At 37.7% G+C, this 14,915-nt stretch overlaps 1 protein-coding gene across 1 annotated transcript in view; it reads left to right on the top strand.

Moving 5' to 3' along the window:
- Positions 1–14,915, top strand: part of LOC107697278 (protein PTHB1-like) — a 160,258-nt gene that overhangs the window by 27,396 nt on the left and 117,947 nt on the right. The window contains exons 14-16 of the mRNA XM_016497998.1: positions 6,972–7,076; positions 13,131–13,145; positions 14,314–14,454. Coding sequence (XP_016353484.1) covers positions 6,972–7,076; positions 13,131–13,145; positions 14,314–14,454 — 261 coding nt within the window. The remainder of the gene's footprint in view (positions 1–6,971; positions 7,077–13,130; positions 13,146–14,313; positions 14,455–14,915) is intronic.

The following is a 14,915-nucleotide window of genomic DNA, read 5'->3' on the forward strand; positions in this document are numbered from 1 at the left end:
TGCATTATCCTGCCCAACCAGACTTTATGGATCAATACCCCTAAGGGCTCGATTCTCCATATCGATGATTTAGCATTGTACCACCTCACCGACGACGAGTATCAGGCCGAACTCTAAATCAGCCACCATTTAAATGTTTATATTTCAAAAAAAACAAATTGAAGTAGAAATATTATGTAACTGTAACGTTATTATTGTAAAAACTTCATTAATTTTAACCTTCAATATTATAGTAATGTAGTACCAACTGACTCTCATGTATATTTTACATTAGTTGAGAGATTTTTTTCCTTGAGAAAATTTGGCATGATATATCCAAAATAATCGATATTGAATCGAATCAAACCTCAAGCTTGTGAATGAGAATCGAATCGTGAAATTTGTGTCAAAACCCAGCCCTACTGAGTAGCACTCACATAGTTCTCCAATTAATTACTTGATATTGGTCCCAAATTGTTGTTAATGTATGTATTGACTTGCATGAGAATGATGTTTGCATAGATAATATCCCACAATCCTATATGTGCTGTTTGCCCGTTAAGTCCATTTCTACTTTGATACTAGCAGTATTTGTTGATTGTATTTAAAATTGACTTGGATTAGTTCTAAAATCAGACCAAAAGCAAGCCAAAAAACAAGTTGACTTACATGCATTAAGTTGGCCTTTACGGGTAGGGCAAAAAATCTCAGTATAGCATGGTTTTGTGATACTATTTCAATACCAATTGTCAAATTATTTATGGAGCTCATGAAAGAAAGTAGGCATGCCTTTGTTGCATTTGTGAGTTGTTGATGGAAGCATCCTGGAGGAAGTGTTTTTAGGGGTTTCACCTAACAAGCTCCCTTCAGTCAGCTCAGGAATGTAAGTACAGGAGACCACGAGATAGAGTTGCTGAAGCAGAGAATATGTGACCCTGGACCACAAAACCAGTCTTAAGTCGCTTGGGTATATTTTTAGCAATAGCCAAATAAACATTGTATGAGTCAAAATTATCGATTTTTTTTTATGCCAAAAATCATTAGGATATTAAGGAAAGATCATGTTCCATGAAGATATTTTGTAAATTTCCTACCACAAATATATAAAAACTTAATTTTTGATTAGTAATATGCATTGCTAAGAACTTCATTTGGACAACTTTAAAGGCGATTTTCTCAGTATTTTGATTTTTTTGCACCCTCAGATTCCAGATTTTCAAATAGTTGTGAAGTGTAATTATATCTCGGCCAAATATTGTCCTATCCTAACAAACCATACATCAATGGAAAGCTTATTTATTCAGCTTTCAGATGATGTATAAATCTCAATTTTGAAAAATGTACCCTTATGACTGGTTTTGTGGTCCGGGGTCACATATTTCCTATGCTTCCCATCTATTTGCATTTACATCCATGGGCTTTTGTTTTGATGGGCCACTCTTTGTCAGTCCCAGATGAGCCAACTCATTCAGCTTAAGTTCTTTACTGTTTTCAAACCCACAGTCGATATTTGAAGAAGGTTTAACCATAAAGTATGTGGTTTTCTTTTTGTGTCATTTGTTGTTTTCTTCACAAATTACTGCTAGCTTTATTCCATAACCTAGTGCAACCACAGAATACTCTTAAGTATAAAACTTCATAGCACTCACTCACTAATAATGGGTGAAATACTGCGTTTTAATTACACTGAAATGTTTTTACAGTATCAATACTTTTCAGTATTATAATCAACATTTTTCTCACCTCGTCTGACATCTGCCCTCTTGGCTCATCACAATGCATTCTGAGATTGCCTTATCCATGAAGGATAAATGCATTAGAATTAGGCCAAAAGGAGGTATTTTAGAAGGTGTTATAATTCACATTTTGTTGAGAGCAAGCCAAAATCTTTGTGTCGAGAGCAAGCATATGATGCCATAAAATACTGTGTGCAGCTTTTGGAAATTTGATGAATATGGAATTAGCAGATGAATAGCCTATGTATTAGCAATGGGTTACATATTATTTGTCTTAAAATGGAAGAGAATGGGATAGAATGAATAAATAACAGCAGAATTGCCCATTGTGACTGGTAAGCATTGGCTTAATTAGCAGTGTTTGTTTCTCAGATCACCAGCACATGACTGTATCTCTCTTGTGTCTCTTGAGTGGAGCTCAGTGTGTGCTCAGTTTGGAAACTCCATGCGTCCTCTTCAGTAAGAGAGGGTTAGATCAGCTGTGACTGACAGACCGCTCTTAGCCTCATCAGCTGTGATGGACAGTTCAGGTGGAGTTGAGACCTGAGAAGTGGATGGATGGAGACCATGTGCCACATCACTCACTCTTTTGGATCCCTTTTTACAGTACTTTTTCCAAAACATCATTATTTGCACATGCCTTAATCAGGCTTTTTGTGATGAAGTGATAAATGTCTTTATTGCAAATTAGTGTTTTGAAAAGTTACCATATTTAAATTGTAAAAATGTTTTTAAATGGTAAAGAATTTCTTTTTTTAAATCGTAAAAAATTGTCACATGTATTTAAATTGTAAAAATGTGACAAGACAAGACTTTTTGCATTAACGATAGTACAAAACCCATTCAGTACCTACTCTTAGGTGTCTTCTTTCAAATAAGCTCTAAAGAGCATTTAAGGTTTTTATTTACAATGTGTTTAGCAGCTTTGTGCAATGTAGCCAATAAGCATGTGAACACAATGGCCAATCAGAGGTGTTAAAGTTAGTTCTGCTCAGAATCCGTTCAGCGAAAGCTTACTGCACACTCTCGAATCTCCTCATCATAACCAAAAACTATACACAGAATATAAATAAGAGATTCTTTGTGCAGTGTATTCAGCTACTTTGGCTATAATGACAGTTTTGTTTCTGAGAGTGATTTTTGCTGAGCTGAAGTGATCGACAGCTTCAGTGATCATAAAGGGAGTGCTTTTTGCTTGCCTTTGTGTATAATTCATTCACAGTTTGGACAGTGGGTTTATTATAATCAGCCACTTCTATAAACTTGTGTGAATTTAAAAAAATAAGGTCAGTGTTTCCCATACATTGATTTATTTGTGCCACAATATCAAACTGATGCCACAAATAGATTTTCCAAAAGGCTTTGACTTCGTTGAATAAACATGAGCAATGCACGTTTCAAAATCGAAACCCGGTGCGGGTGTTTTTATATCACTGTATTTCTGAAGGAAACCGACTGTCTTCAGAAAATTTTGGATGTCATAGTCATTTTCATTTCACTTAGCATGTAAAGTCTGATAAAGCAGCATTTATGAGAGGAGCCCTGCTTTGTGTACAGCCGTTACCGGGAAACCTCTATTTCTCCCGCTCTAAGCGCCTCCTGCTGGCAGAGAATGAATTTGCACATATATATATATATATATATGCCGCCACAAATAGAGTGCAACTCCGTGGGAAACACTGAAGGTTTTATAAATTAAAATTATATCAAAAACACATATTTCATTAAAAGACATAAACGTTATATGTGATGCTGTTACAAACATGGAGATGCTAGTCCCGTCCGAATCAGTACGTGAAATCATAAACATCGGGGGATAAGAATTGTAACTCAAACGTTGTTTAGAAAAGTACTCCCCTCCGAATAGGGCAATTGCTGATATTATATTATCCCAATGCGTTCTTCTGGGGTTGTTTTATTGATTTATTTTTTTTGGACTAAACTGAGCTAATGTTTACGCACTAATCTTTTGGATGCTGCACGTTTCAATATGGATGTATTTGAGGAAAAAGCGATAGGCCTATAATAACATGAATTAAGTAGAGCCAAATCGTGGAAAATTCTAAAACTGGCCATGTCAGTGTCAGGTAAGATTCATGTGTAGACTTCAGTTCAGCTCAGTTATGTGGGTTTATTATAAGCAGCCACTTCTATAATCTCATGTGAAGTTTAAATAAGACTTTTATAATACATGGAAATAATTATTTAAAAGACATGTAAGTCATGCATGATGCAGGCAACCAGAGCCTCTGTAACGCCCACATCTATAAAAATCAGACTACCTCTGTAACACTGTAAACACTGAGATGTAAGTCCTGTTTGAATCGGTGCACTGGGTAATAAGAATTGCAACTCAAACATCATTCAGAAAACTAGTCCCATCCGAATAGGGCTACAGATACAATAAATAATTCCATCCAGGTTGTGAAGTTTCATCTCGTCAGCATGGGCAGCTAGCCTTGCCGATACCTTAAACTAGCCAGTACACTGACCAACAATGTTTTTGAATCACCCTTTTCATGTATTTAAGCAGAACTATTCAGAAGGTCCGGTCTTTAGATCTTTGGTCAGTTTGCATTTACTGTGATAATGCATGAAGACATAAACCTACCACTACATTATGGCCATGACCTCAGCTTACCAGATCAAAATTGAGTGTAAGTGCTGAGAGGGCAGAACTCACACATGCCCTAAAGGTCAAAGACCCTTAGAACAGCCCCCTATAATCCTCACAACAGACACTCACAGTGCATTTAGCTGCTTTTGTCAAAGGAATTCTTATCTAAGTGCTTTTGTGCTGTGTGTGTTCTGCATGCTGTGTTTCTAATGCATGTCATGAATTCCAGGGGTGGGTTACTGTCAGCTCAGGTCAAGAGAGGTCAGCACAAATGGCCTTAATTTAACCACCTAGATTCTACACAGTTTAAAAAACGGGTGTCACGCTTACTGCCAGCTCAAACTGACGCCAACAGCATGGCGGCTGAGCTTGTGTGTCGTGCACAGGACAAGAGAGCCTGATGGTCTACTGTTTGTGAGATGGAAAGGTTAAAAGCCTGCCCTCCCAGAGAGAGAGAGCTTTTAAAGCACATAGAAAGTGCTGCCGCCCGATGAGCTGATAGGAGCACAGACAGAGAGAGTGTGTGAGTGACAGCCAGACGGTGTGTGTGTGTGTGTGTGTGTGTGTACTGGGGGGCCAAACACTTAATCTAAGTGCTCGGCAATCAAGCATTACCGCGGTTCAGTCACCTGTGTGAATGCAACTCACTGTGGACACACAAAACACTAGACTTGAAACAGATCACATTACTAAAGACAGAGATAAAACACAAACCAATTAAAGAAATGATAAAGCCATTGGCTCTGCATTAAGGAGCCTTGTTAACTGTGGTAAAATCACTCTAATGCACAGCTTTTAGGGGATTTCTGGTAGGGCTGCATGATGAATCGAAATTAAACTGATTAGTGTGATTTATCAAATCACAAAGGCTGTGATTTGATTAAATAAATATATGCTGCAAGTTTCAGAGTGAAGTGCGGAACTGTGATTATTTACACATGAATTACTCCTGATCTGGTGTGTTCAGTCTCTCAGAGTGGCTCGGTTCACAGTAAATTGCTGGTGCACACAATCTGCTCTGAGTTTGGGTCGCTGATAATGTGCATTTGGAAAGGCAACATGCGCCAACCATCTTCCACTTCAACTTATAATGAGAAGCACTTATAAACCAGCTGTTGTCAACAAAAGAACGCTTTAAGGTTTCCCTGCAGTTTTCCACTAATGTAAACATTTTAAAGGTTTTGAAATTAAGGAATTAAAACAGCCATAAATATTAGTTTACTATAAAAAAAGTGTTCTATAAAATGCAAAATAAATAGTAATTATTATTCATCTTAAATACTCATTTATATTATTTTATAGTGAATATTACAATAGTAATATTTCTGTTTTTGTTTTCATTTTTTTTTCAGAAAAAACATAGTTACATTTTTCCTTAAAACATGTAGCCATAATTCTTACGTTTCAAAAATTGCAGCCGGAGCAATAATGATGATATGAATGTTCAAATAAATTAAAGATCTAAGCTCCTAAAGTGATTCTACCACAGACAATGAGTGTTCTCTTCAAGTGTTGTAGTTCATTTGTGTTAAGTGTATATTATTTACAGGTTGCAACGTAGGAAGGTGTTGCATTAAAGGGTTAGTTCACCCAAAAATGAAAATTAGCCCACAAATTCCTCACCCTCAAGTCATCCTAGGTGTATATGACTTTCTTCTTTCAGACGAATCCAGTCGGAGTTATATTAAAAATTGTTTTTGATCTTTCAAGCTGTTTTCTTTACAAATCCTCGTTTTGTACTTCTAATAAGTTTTGTTTTGTTTTGATCTCTCCCCCGTGCTTCCGTGTGCATCACTTCTGAGCGGCGCATGCGCAAAGCTGACCTCCATACGTCATCCGCACGGAGCTGCTTCCGTGTAGGACTGTTGGCGCAAGCTACATTAAAGTGATTATTACATTTTGAATATGGATATTTTTTTTACAAAAATGCATCGATTCGCTACAGAAGGCCTTTGTTCACGCCCCGGAGCCGTGTGAGAAACACTTTTTTTTTTTTTATGGATGGGCGCTTTTTATTTAACTTCTTTTGGACTGATGCATGCAACACCCGCTGAGTGCCGTTAAACAGCTTGAAAGATCAAAGACAATTTTTTATATAATTCCGACTAGATTCGTCTGAAAAATGAAAGTCATATACACCTAGGATGACTTGAGGGTGAGTAATTTGTGGGCTAATTTTCATTTTTGGGTGAACTAACCCTTTAATGCATTAATAGAATGTGTAGAATTTTATAACAACTTTTAATATAGCTCCTCAGATAAGAAGAGTCACAACTATCTTCTATAAAAAGTGTAATTGGAAATAAGAACATTCTCGTTAGTAAGGTGGAATATATTTCTATTTAACTCCAAAATCAAAGATAAAAATTGAGAAATATAATGTATAACAATTATTAAGTATGTTTTTAGGATCATTAATATTCTTTGCATTGCGTTAATTATTTGCATGTGAAATAACCCAGTAATCAGAATAATTAATTCTTCTGCCAATATAATTCATTAACAGTCGGCTGTTTACAGTTGTTGTAATGGTTAGTAGCAACTTGCCACATTAATATAAAATGTAATATCTCACAGAACACACCTATCGGCATGCCTTAATACCAAATTATATGTTATTTGTCTTGTTTGTTTGACAGGCAGTGGCTGTGAGTTAGTAGTGAGATTCTCAGTGTTTCTGAACGGCCACTATCCTCCAGCGGATTTGTGTGGAGATATCGCCGTGTCCTACAGATCAGCTACAGGTATGAGCTCCTCATGAACACTCCCACGCTCTGTTTGTCTGATTCCATCTCTCAGCTCTGGAACACATTACCCTCTTTCCTCACTTCTTTAAGCCCTTTTACTCATTTCAAGATGTCTGGATGTTTGCCAAAGCAGAAAAAGCAGCAGAAAGGTTGCGTTTGTCCTGGCGTTTCTCTTGGATGGTGTCTGTGTTGGCAGAGACTGCTGGAAAACTTCCTGAAAATATCCGGGAGTTTCCCTTTTCTCTGGCTCTCTTTTTCTTTCTGTCCTTCTGAAAATAGAGTCTGTTTTACACATTAGCTCGCTGGTACATGGGACTGCACACGCACACATGCTTGTCTAGCTTTTTTAAATAGGGACATACCATAGACTTCTATTGTTTTTAGATGAAGCTAATTAGAATGACTAAAGACTAACCCAAACCCTAACGCTATGAGGTTTTGTCATATTTAGCCAACTTATTGGGGGAACATTGTGTCCAAACTTTAGCAACTAAGTCAATTTACTGTAAAATATAAAATAGTGCTATACTAAACAGTGTTTAATATTCCCTATAATATTCAGCATAGTATAAAGCTAATTATAATGACTTTTTAGAATAAAACACACACACAGGCCTGGGGGAAACCCCACTCACTGTGTTGGCTGTAATGGCACTCAGTTTCTTTTACTCTTTCTGTTCCCCTCTTTCTTTCTCTCTCTCTCTCTCTCTCTCTCTCTCTCTCACACACACACACACACACACACACACACACATGTTTGTTTTTGTGAATTGTGGGGACATTCCATAGGCGTAATGGTTTTTATACTGTACAAACTGTTTGTGCTATTACACACACACACACTCTCTATGATGGGAATTTGTATATGCAATAACAGGAACTAAGGATCTGGGTCATCCAAAATCTTGTTAAAAAGTTAATTTCTTAAGATAAATTCTGAGAAGTTTGTAAGAATGTTTATAAGCAATTCTTTATAAGCAATCCTTCCAATTCTTTAAAAAAAAAATTTCTCATATATTTTTTTTTTTTTTCTGTAACACTTTTGTATTGGGACCAAATCTCACTGTTAACTAATTGCTTATTAGCATGCCTTTTAATAACATATTGGCTGTTTATTAGTACTGTGACGAGCGTCCCGAAGCTTCATCAGCGTCGCCCTGGAAACAAGCGAGGAGCACCTGGCCATCATCATCAAGAGCCGAGCAGCTCTACCACATTAACCTCCTGAAGAAGTGGAGGGGGACTAGAGACCAGCTTGCGGCCCTCGCCATCTCTGATCCCGTGGTTGTTGACGTCAACCCCCACCTCTCGGCTGCCCAGAAGAGGGAGCTGCAGCACCTGGTCGGTCAGTTCTCTGATGTGTTCTCCTCTCTTCCCGGGCGGACCAATGTTCTGCAGCACGACATCCGGACGCCGCCAGGGGTCGTCGTTAGGCAACGGCCCTACTGCGTCCCTGAGGCTCGTCGTCGAGCTATTGAGGAGGAAATTCAACAGATGCTGAAGTTGGGGGTGATAGAACCATCACGCAGCCCATGGGCCAGCCCCATCGTGATTGTCCCGAAACCGGACGGCACCCTCCGTTTCTGCAACGACTTCCGTCGCCTCAACGAGGTATCCGAGTTCGACGGATACCCCATGCCTCGGGTGGATGAACTGTTGGACCGGCTGGGAAGGGCCCGGTATATCTCTACGTTGGACCTCACCAAAGGCTACTGGCAGGTACCCCTCTCTGAGAATGCCAAACCTAAGACTGCTTTCTCTACCCCTAGTGGCCACTGGCAGTACCGGACCCTTCCTTTTGGCCTCCACGGGGCACCCGCTACGTTCCAGCGGATGATGGACATCCTGTTGCGGCCCCATCAGGCCTACGCCGCGGCCTATCTGGACGACGTCGTGATCCACTCCGAGGCATGGGAAGACCACCTGGACCGGTTACGGAGGGTGCTCTCGGAGCTCCGGAGGGCTGGACTCACCGCCAACCCTCGCAAATGCCACCTTGCCCTCTCCGAGGCGAAGTACCTGGGTTTCCAGGTGGGACGGGGTCTCATTCGGCCGCAGGAGAAGAAGGTGGAGGCGGTACGCTCCGCTCCGAGACCCGAGACCAAGACCCAGGTACGAGCCTTTCTAGGGTGGGCGGGGTATTATCGCTGCCTCATCCTACCTGGACCTTTCTCACTATCACCCATCACCTCAATAAATCCACCCTCCGGGCTATTGATTGAGATTACTTGTCGTGTGATTCTTCACCCCGTTACAGTACTGATAAAGCACATATTCTGAATGAACATATTCTACATCCCTAATCCCAATACGTAAACTTAACAACTACCCTACTAACTATTAATAAGCTGTAATTAGGAGTTTATTGAGGCAAAAGTCGTAGTTAATAATTTGTTAATAGTGAGAATTGGACCTTAAAATAAATTGTGACCTTTTTTTCTTAAGAAAGAAAATGACAGGCTTAATCAACTCAATCAACACAACACCTTAAAGGCTTTAGAGTAGTATTAGTATGTATCATATGTAACAATACTTGTTATGTTGTAATACTTAATATTTGAAACCTAATAAGTTCATTAAAGGCAGGGTAAGCGATTTTTCAAAAACGCTTTAGAAAACTGATTCGGGCCGAATAGCAAAACAAACTTTTAGCCAATCAGCAGTAAGGGGTGTTTCTACTCATGATGTGGAGGAGAGAGCATTCAGTCCGAGCCGAGCGACAGAAAGATAGATAGAGATGGCGGATAAAAAACAAAAGAGGAAAACATCTGCGGAACAAACGAAGGCTTAAGGCAATAAGGCAAGAAGTAGGACCCGTGTAAATATCGGATCAGCTTTCCAGCACTGGAGAGAACTCAAAGAGTGGAAGGCCTGTGTACCTTTGGGGATTTAAGACAAGTTGTGGGACATTCTAACTTTAAGGTTATGATGATTTTTAAGAACATTCTTTTCAGAAATTCAAATTCATAGAATTCAGGAATTCCGTTTTAGAATGTTCTTCTTGCTTTTGGGAATACAAAATATTCTTAACTTTATTCTTAGGTTAGAAAAAAATAAGAAAATAGGAGGTAAGAATATTTTGTGAATCTGGTTTTATATGATATTTGTGATATAAGTTAAACATTTTATGCATGTAAGCGTGTGTGTACTGAGCACTGGAGTAATTCTGCATTGGAGATGCTTGTGCGGAATGGGAAGAATTTGTGTGTGTGTGTCGCCCGTGCAAGCCTGTAATTACTGTCCTAATCACTTGCTCCTTCCACACCTAAAAACACACTCACACACACATAACACACAAAGGTTAATTGTAGCGCTTTGAAGGTTTTAATCCAGCCTTCATTGCTTTCATGTTCAGACCCTTACTGACAATAAACGCATCCCCCCAAAATAGTCTAAATGCATTTAAAGCACTCAAATCTGGATCAAGACATAGTGAGGATGTTTTCAGAGCAGTATACTACTGTTGCCGTCCACCAGAAGTAATATCATCCACAACACCTTGTTTGCTTGTATATTTGATTGGACTGCCAACATAAAAGTTTTAAACATGGAATATTACATTTCTGAGATAAATGGATGTTACTCACTGAATTGAACATGCAACATCTTGAGGCCATGTGACAACAATGTTGCAAACTAAACTAAACTTTACTGTGCAGTACTATAGGCAAGATATATACACAGATTTGTGTTTGCATCTTTTATACAATTTTAAGATTTTTAGAACAATGGCAGCTTGTTTAGTGCTTTCTATTCATAGTGATGAGAGTAAATACTCTTAAAATAGTGCATTTTTAAAGTTTATAAAATTGTATTCCGCTAACTAACACTGGGAGATGTGGATATTAAGGTGGATTTTCACAAAGTGTTACAATGTTGGTCACATTGTCTCATTTTCCATTTACTATTCAATTACATTCTTGTTAAACTAAAGAGGTATGACCTGCTCGGAACTGCAGAAACCTCCAGTAAGCATCCTGCAGAATTATTCAATTGTTTTCCATTCTGAAGATTTCTCACACAGAAAAGACTGTCTATGTGGCGTAGATGGAGCAGTATTTGTGTAGTAACAGCAGGGATAGCGCTTGAGAACATGTGGAATGCAGAGCGTGTTTTTGGGAGCGTGGTTTAGATGACTGATGCAGCCACCACTTGAAGTGCCTTTTCTGGGCAGTAATGGCTATTCCTCTCTTTAAGTAAACAGAGCATTCGCTGCTGACATGGAAGATGAGGTTAGCTGGTTATGGTGAGTTTTTGTCAGAGGGTCGTTGGTGTTTACACAGAGACAACTTGAGCTTTACACAAATGGAGCGGGAACTCTGAGGGGAGACTAATGCTACATTTAGACCTGGAAGCAGCGGTGTATCTCAAACACTTCCAGCTTATAGGTCATATTTCATAAAGTGTTCTGCTGGTCAGAAGCATTCAGTTCAAGAGCTATCATTGATTTCAGTAAAAGCTTTTTGGATGAATCTCACGAAAACAGGCCCAGGTCAGATTTCACTCTAAAACGAGAGAATTAAAAAATATATATATTTTAAAATACAGTAAAACATTGTGAAATATTATTACAATTTAAAAGAAATGTTTTCTCTTTAAATAAAATGTAGGTTGTAATTTCTTCCTAGGAGGGCAAAGCTAAATTTTCAGCCATTAAAGGGTTAGTTCACCCAAAAATTAAAATTCTGTCATTAATTACTCACCCTCATGTCGTTCCAGTATTTGAAAAATAATGTGTTTTTTGAACATTAAAGCATGTCAACATATTCTGTTACACCAAATACACAAAATAATGATCTTTAAAAAAGCATCATATGACCCCTTTAAGAAGAAGTTAAAAGTTAAGAAAGAATGAAATTAGATTAGATATGAGAATAGATTATAGATCTATCGGCTAATTTTCTTAACTTTTGTTAGACTGCAGATCGGAAAAAAATAATTCTTGATCATCTTTAAAATGAGAGAAACCACGGACATAATTTAGGCTACTTTCTTCGACTGCAGAAAAAAATGAAACCGTTTAATTTGCAGTGTTAACTTATGAATTAAATGAAAAACAAAGAAATAAATCACAACAAGAACAATAGTTTTCTTTTTCTTGTAAAAGAAAAAATATTTGACAAAATTTCAAAATGAATGCTGAATGATATTTGACAGTGAACGCATCTCGATTGCATAGCCGCATACAATCGTTGTTGTCAGTCGACTCGCAAATATTAAACATGTTTTAGGCTATAATGCGTGGCATGTGTGTTTCACTAGCTCTGTTCCCATGGACACCTTTTGTTTGATCTAATTCTGGATATTTCCAGCCTAAAATGTGTGATTAATCAGCCGATTAATCTGTATCTAAAGCAGTGTCTACACCAAGAGAACCCATTACGGGAAGTGGCGCGAAGCGACAAATCTTCTACAGCAGGGGTGCCCAACCCTGCTCCTGGCGATCGACTGTCCTCTTTTAAAAATTGTATAATTAACAGCATTTTATTGTAAAATTACATGAAATGGCCGGTTAGATCTTTTACAGTTTTTCCCTGATACTGGCCTTCAGTCATAAAAAAAGATGCCATTAAACAAATATAAAAAAATATAATTTATTCCTATGAGGGCAAAACTGAATTTTTAGCCATGACTGATGAATAGAAATTCATCAAAAGAATCTAGAACAGCATTTATTTAATATAATATTGTAATATTATAAATTTCTTTACTGCCACTTTAGATCAATTTTATGCATCCTTGCTAAATAAATGTATTATTATTTTTTTTTTTTCTTTTAAATATTTTGCCCCATTTTTTAAAATTGTAATAATATTTCTCACTAGTACTGTTTTAACTGTATTTTTATTTGTGGATGTTTGTCTTCTGTTTCTTTCAATTTGAATGTTTATATACTATGGAACTGTATGATACTACTGTATATTACTGTATCAGTTTTTTTTTTCTGTACTACAGTCACCCCTGACTGCTCCTCTGTAGTATGATTCATGTGTCAGTGTGAATGTGTAATTCAGATATTCTGCTCCTCTTTCTTGCTGCCACCCATGTCAGAGCTCAACCCTGCAGGTGAGTGACAGAAAGGACCTCAGAACAGGATATATGTTTCCTATCATCAGATGTGACTGCATATGTTCAGCTGTAGGCAAACACTTTAATATGCAAACATGTTCATAAATATACACACAAAGCACTGGGCATTTCTAATACACATTCACTGCAGTAGTTGATGTGTCCAGTAGGGGGTAGGGGGTGACAGCATCATGCAGGTGTTTTTATTTCCCATCTGACAGACAGGAAAGTGAGTATGTCATGTCCTTCTTTGCTCTAAAGTAGTGGTTCCAAAACTTTTTTGTAATCCAAATCTCTTAGATATAAACTTTGAGATTTTAAGTTAATATTTCAATAATTTAACAACACATTCGCATGTTCACAGTTTTCTGATGTCGGTTAATGGTCAAAACATGCAAGTAAACCGATAAAATATTTAATCTTTTTTTTTAGTAAGTGTGTATTTATTAAGTTGTTTTTATGTACTGCGTAGGGCTGTGTGACTTGCCCCCCCCAAAAAAATGAAGACAGAAAAAATAAATGTGATATATTATATAAAAAAAAAAATTACATCAAGTTGTGATTCTTAAATTCTTCACATTCAAAACCTCAAGATTTTAACATTTCAAATTCAAGCTTTTATTTTGGCGGAATATTGAAATGCTGTCAACCTCTGCCCACAAAAATGTTGGAAATTATGTGAATATATAAATTAAAGTGTACCTAGCACAGTGGCTTCCCAACTGCAAGGTAGACTCAAAGCACATTCAGAAATGATGTTCAGAACCAAGCTGAAATGAAACCCTGCTCTCAAGTATGACATTAGATCAGTGGCGCATGCCCCTACAGTACAGGTTTAGATTACCTTAACAAAAATAACAGGAAAGCATTACTGAAACTCCTGATGCACTCATCTACTCAACATATAATGATCCCATGTGTTTGTGAACAGTACATAGGTACTTGTTTATTTTTTCAGCAGCACTGATCTTATATTCTTTTCTTCAAACTCTCAGAGAGTCTCCTCTGCCTCATCCTTATTTCCAATAAGACTTGTTCAGTCAATTTTGGCAGAAATTTTTGAAGACTAGTCTGAAGATGAAACTTTTTACAGTTCAGTGTGTGTTTGAGTGGTTCTTGTCTTTTGTGTAATGACTTGTCTTTGTGTTTGCGCTCACTCTGTCAGGAATCCCTCGAGTATCTCAGTGTAAATTCAACCTGCCTCTTCGGTTAGTGTGCTACCCCTCCTCAGCTATCAAAAATGCCAAGTACAAGATCACTGTGGACACCAACAAACCTCCTGTCAACCTCAGTGAAGTCTTCCCAGGTACCACAACCAAACGTATTTTTTCTAATTCTATTTCAGTCCAGTCATCTCTGGAAATTATGGATGAATCATACAAAAACACATTGCATCACGTCACCTCAAGCTTCCTTGCCAAAAAGTCAACCATCAACCATAATCTCTATGTCTATTACCAACACTACTATTATAAGAGTCATGGGTTGAACTACTAATTTTACAGATTTATTAGTTTGCCATTGGGGTGCTACAACAGCAACATCTGTAAAAGTTTGCATACCTTGGGTCTCACTTCAGCAAACATAAATGTATATTTTTTGATATAGTGTTAAACATTTCTACACGTGTGACAGACATTTAGTGGGTGTAGTGTAAGGCTGTCAGTTGTAAGGGCCTTTACTGTGGAAAAAAAAAAATATATATACAGTGGGTACGGAAAGTATTCAGACCCCCTTAAATTTTTCACTCTTTGTTATATTTCATAC

Source organism: Sinocyclocheilus anshuiensis, unplaced genomic scaffold, assembly GCF_001515605.1.
Source record: "Sinocyclocheilus anshuiensis isolate Anshui unplaced genomic scaffold, SAMN03320099.WGS_v1.1 scaffold979, whole genome shotgun sequence".
Lineage (NCBI taxonomy): Eukaryota > Metazoa > Chordata > Actinopteri > Cypriniformes > Cyprinidae > Sinocyclocheilus > Sinocyclocheilus anshuiensis.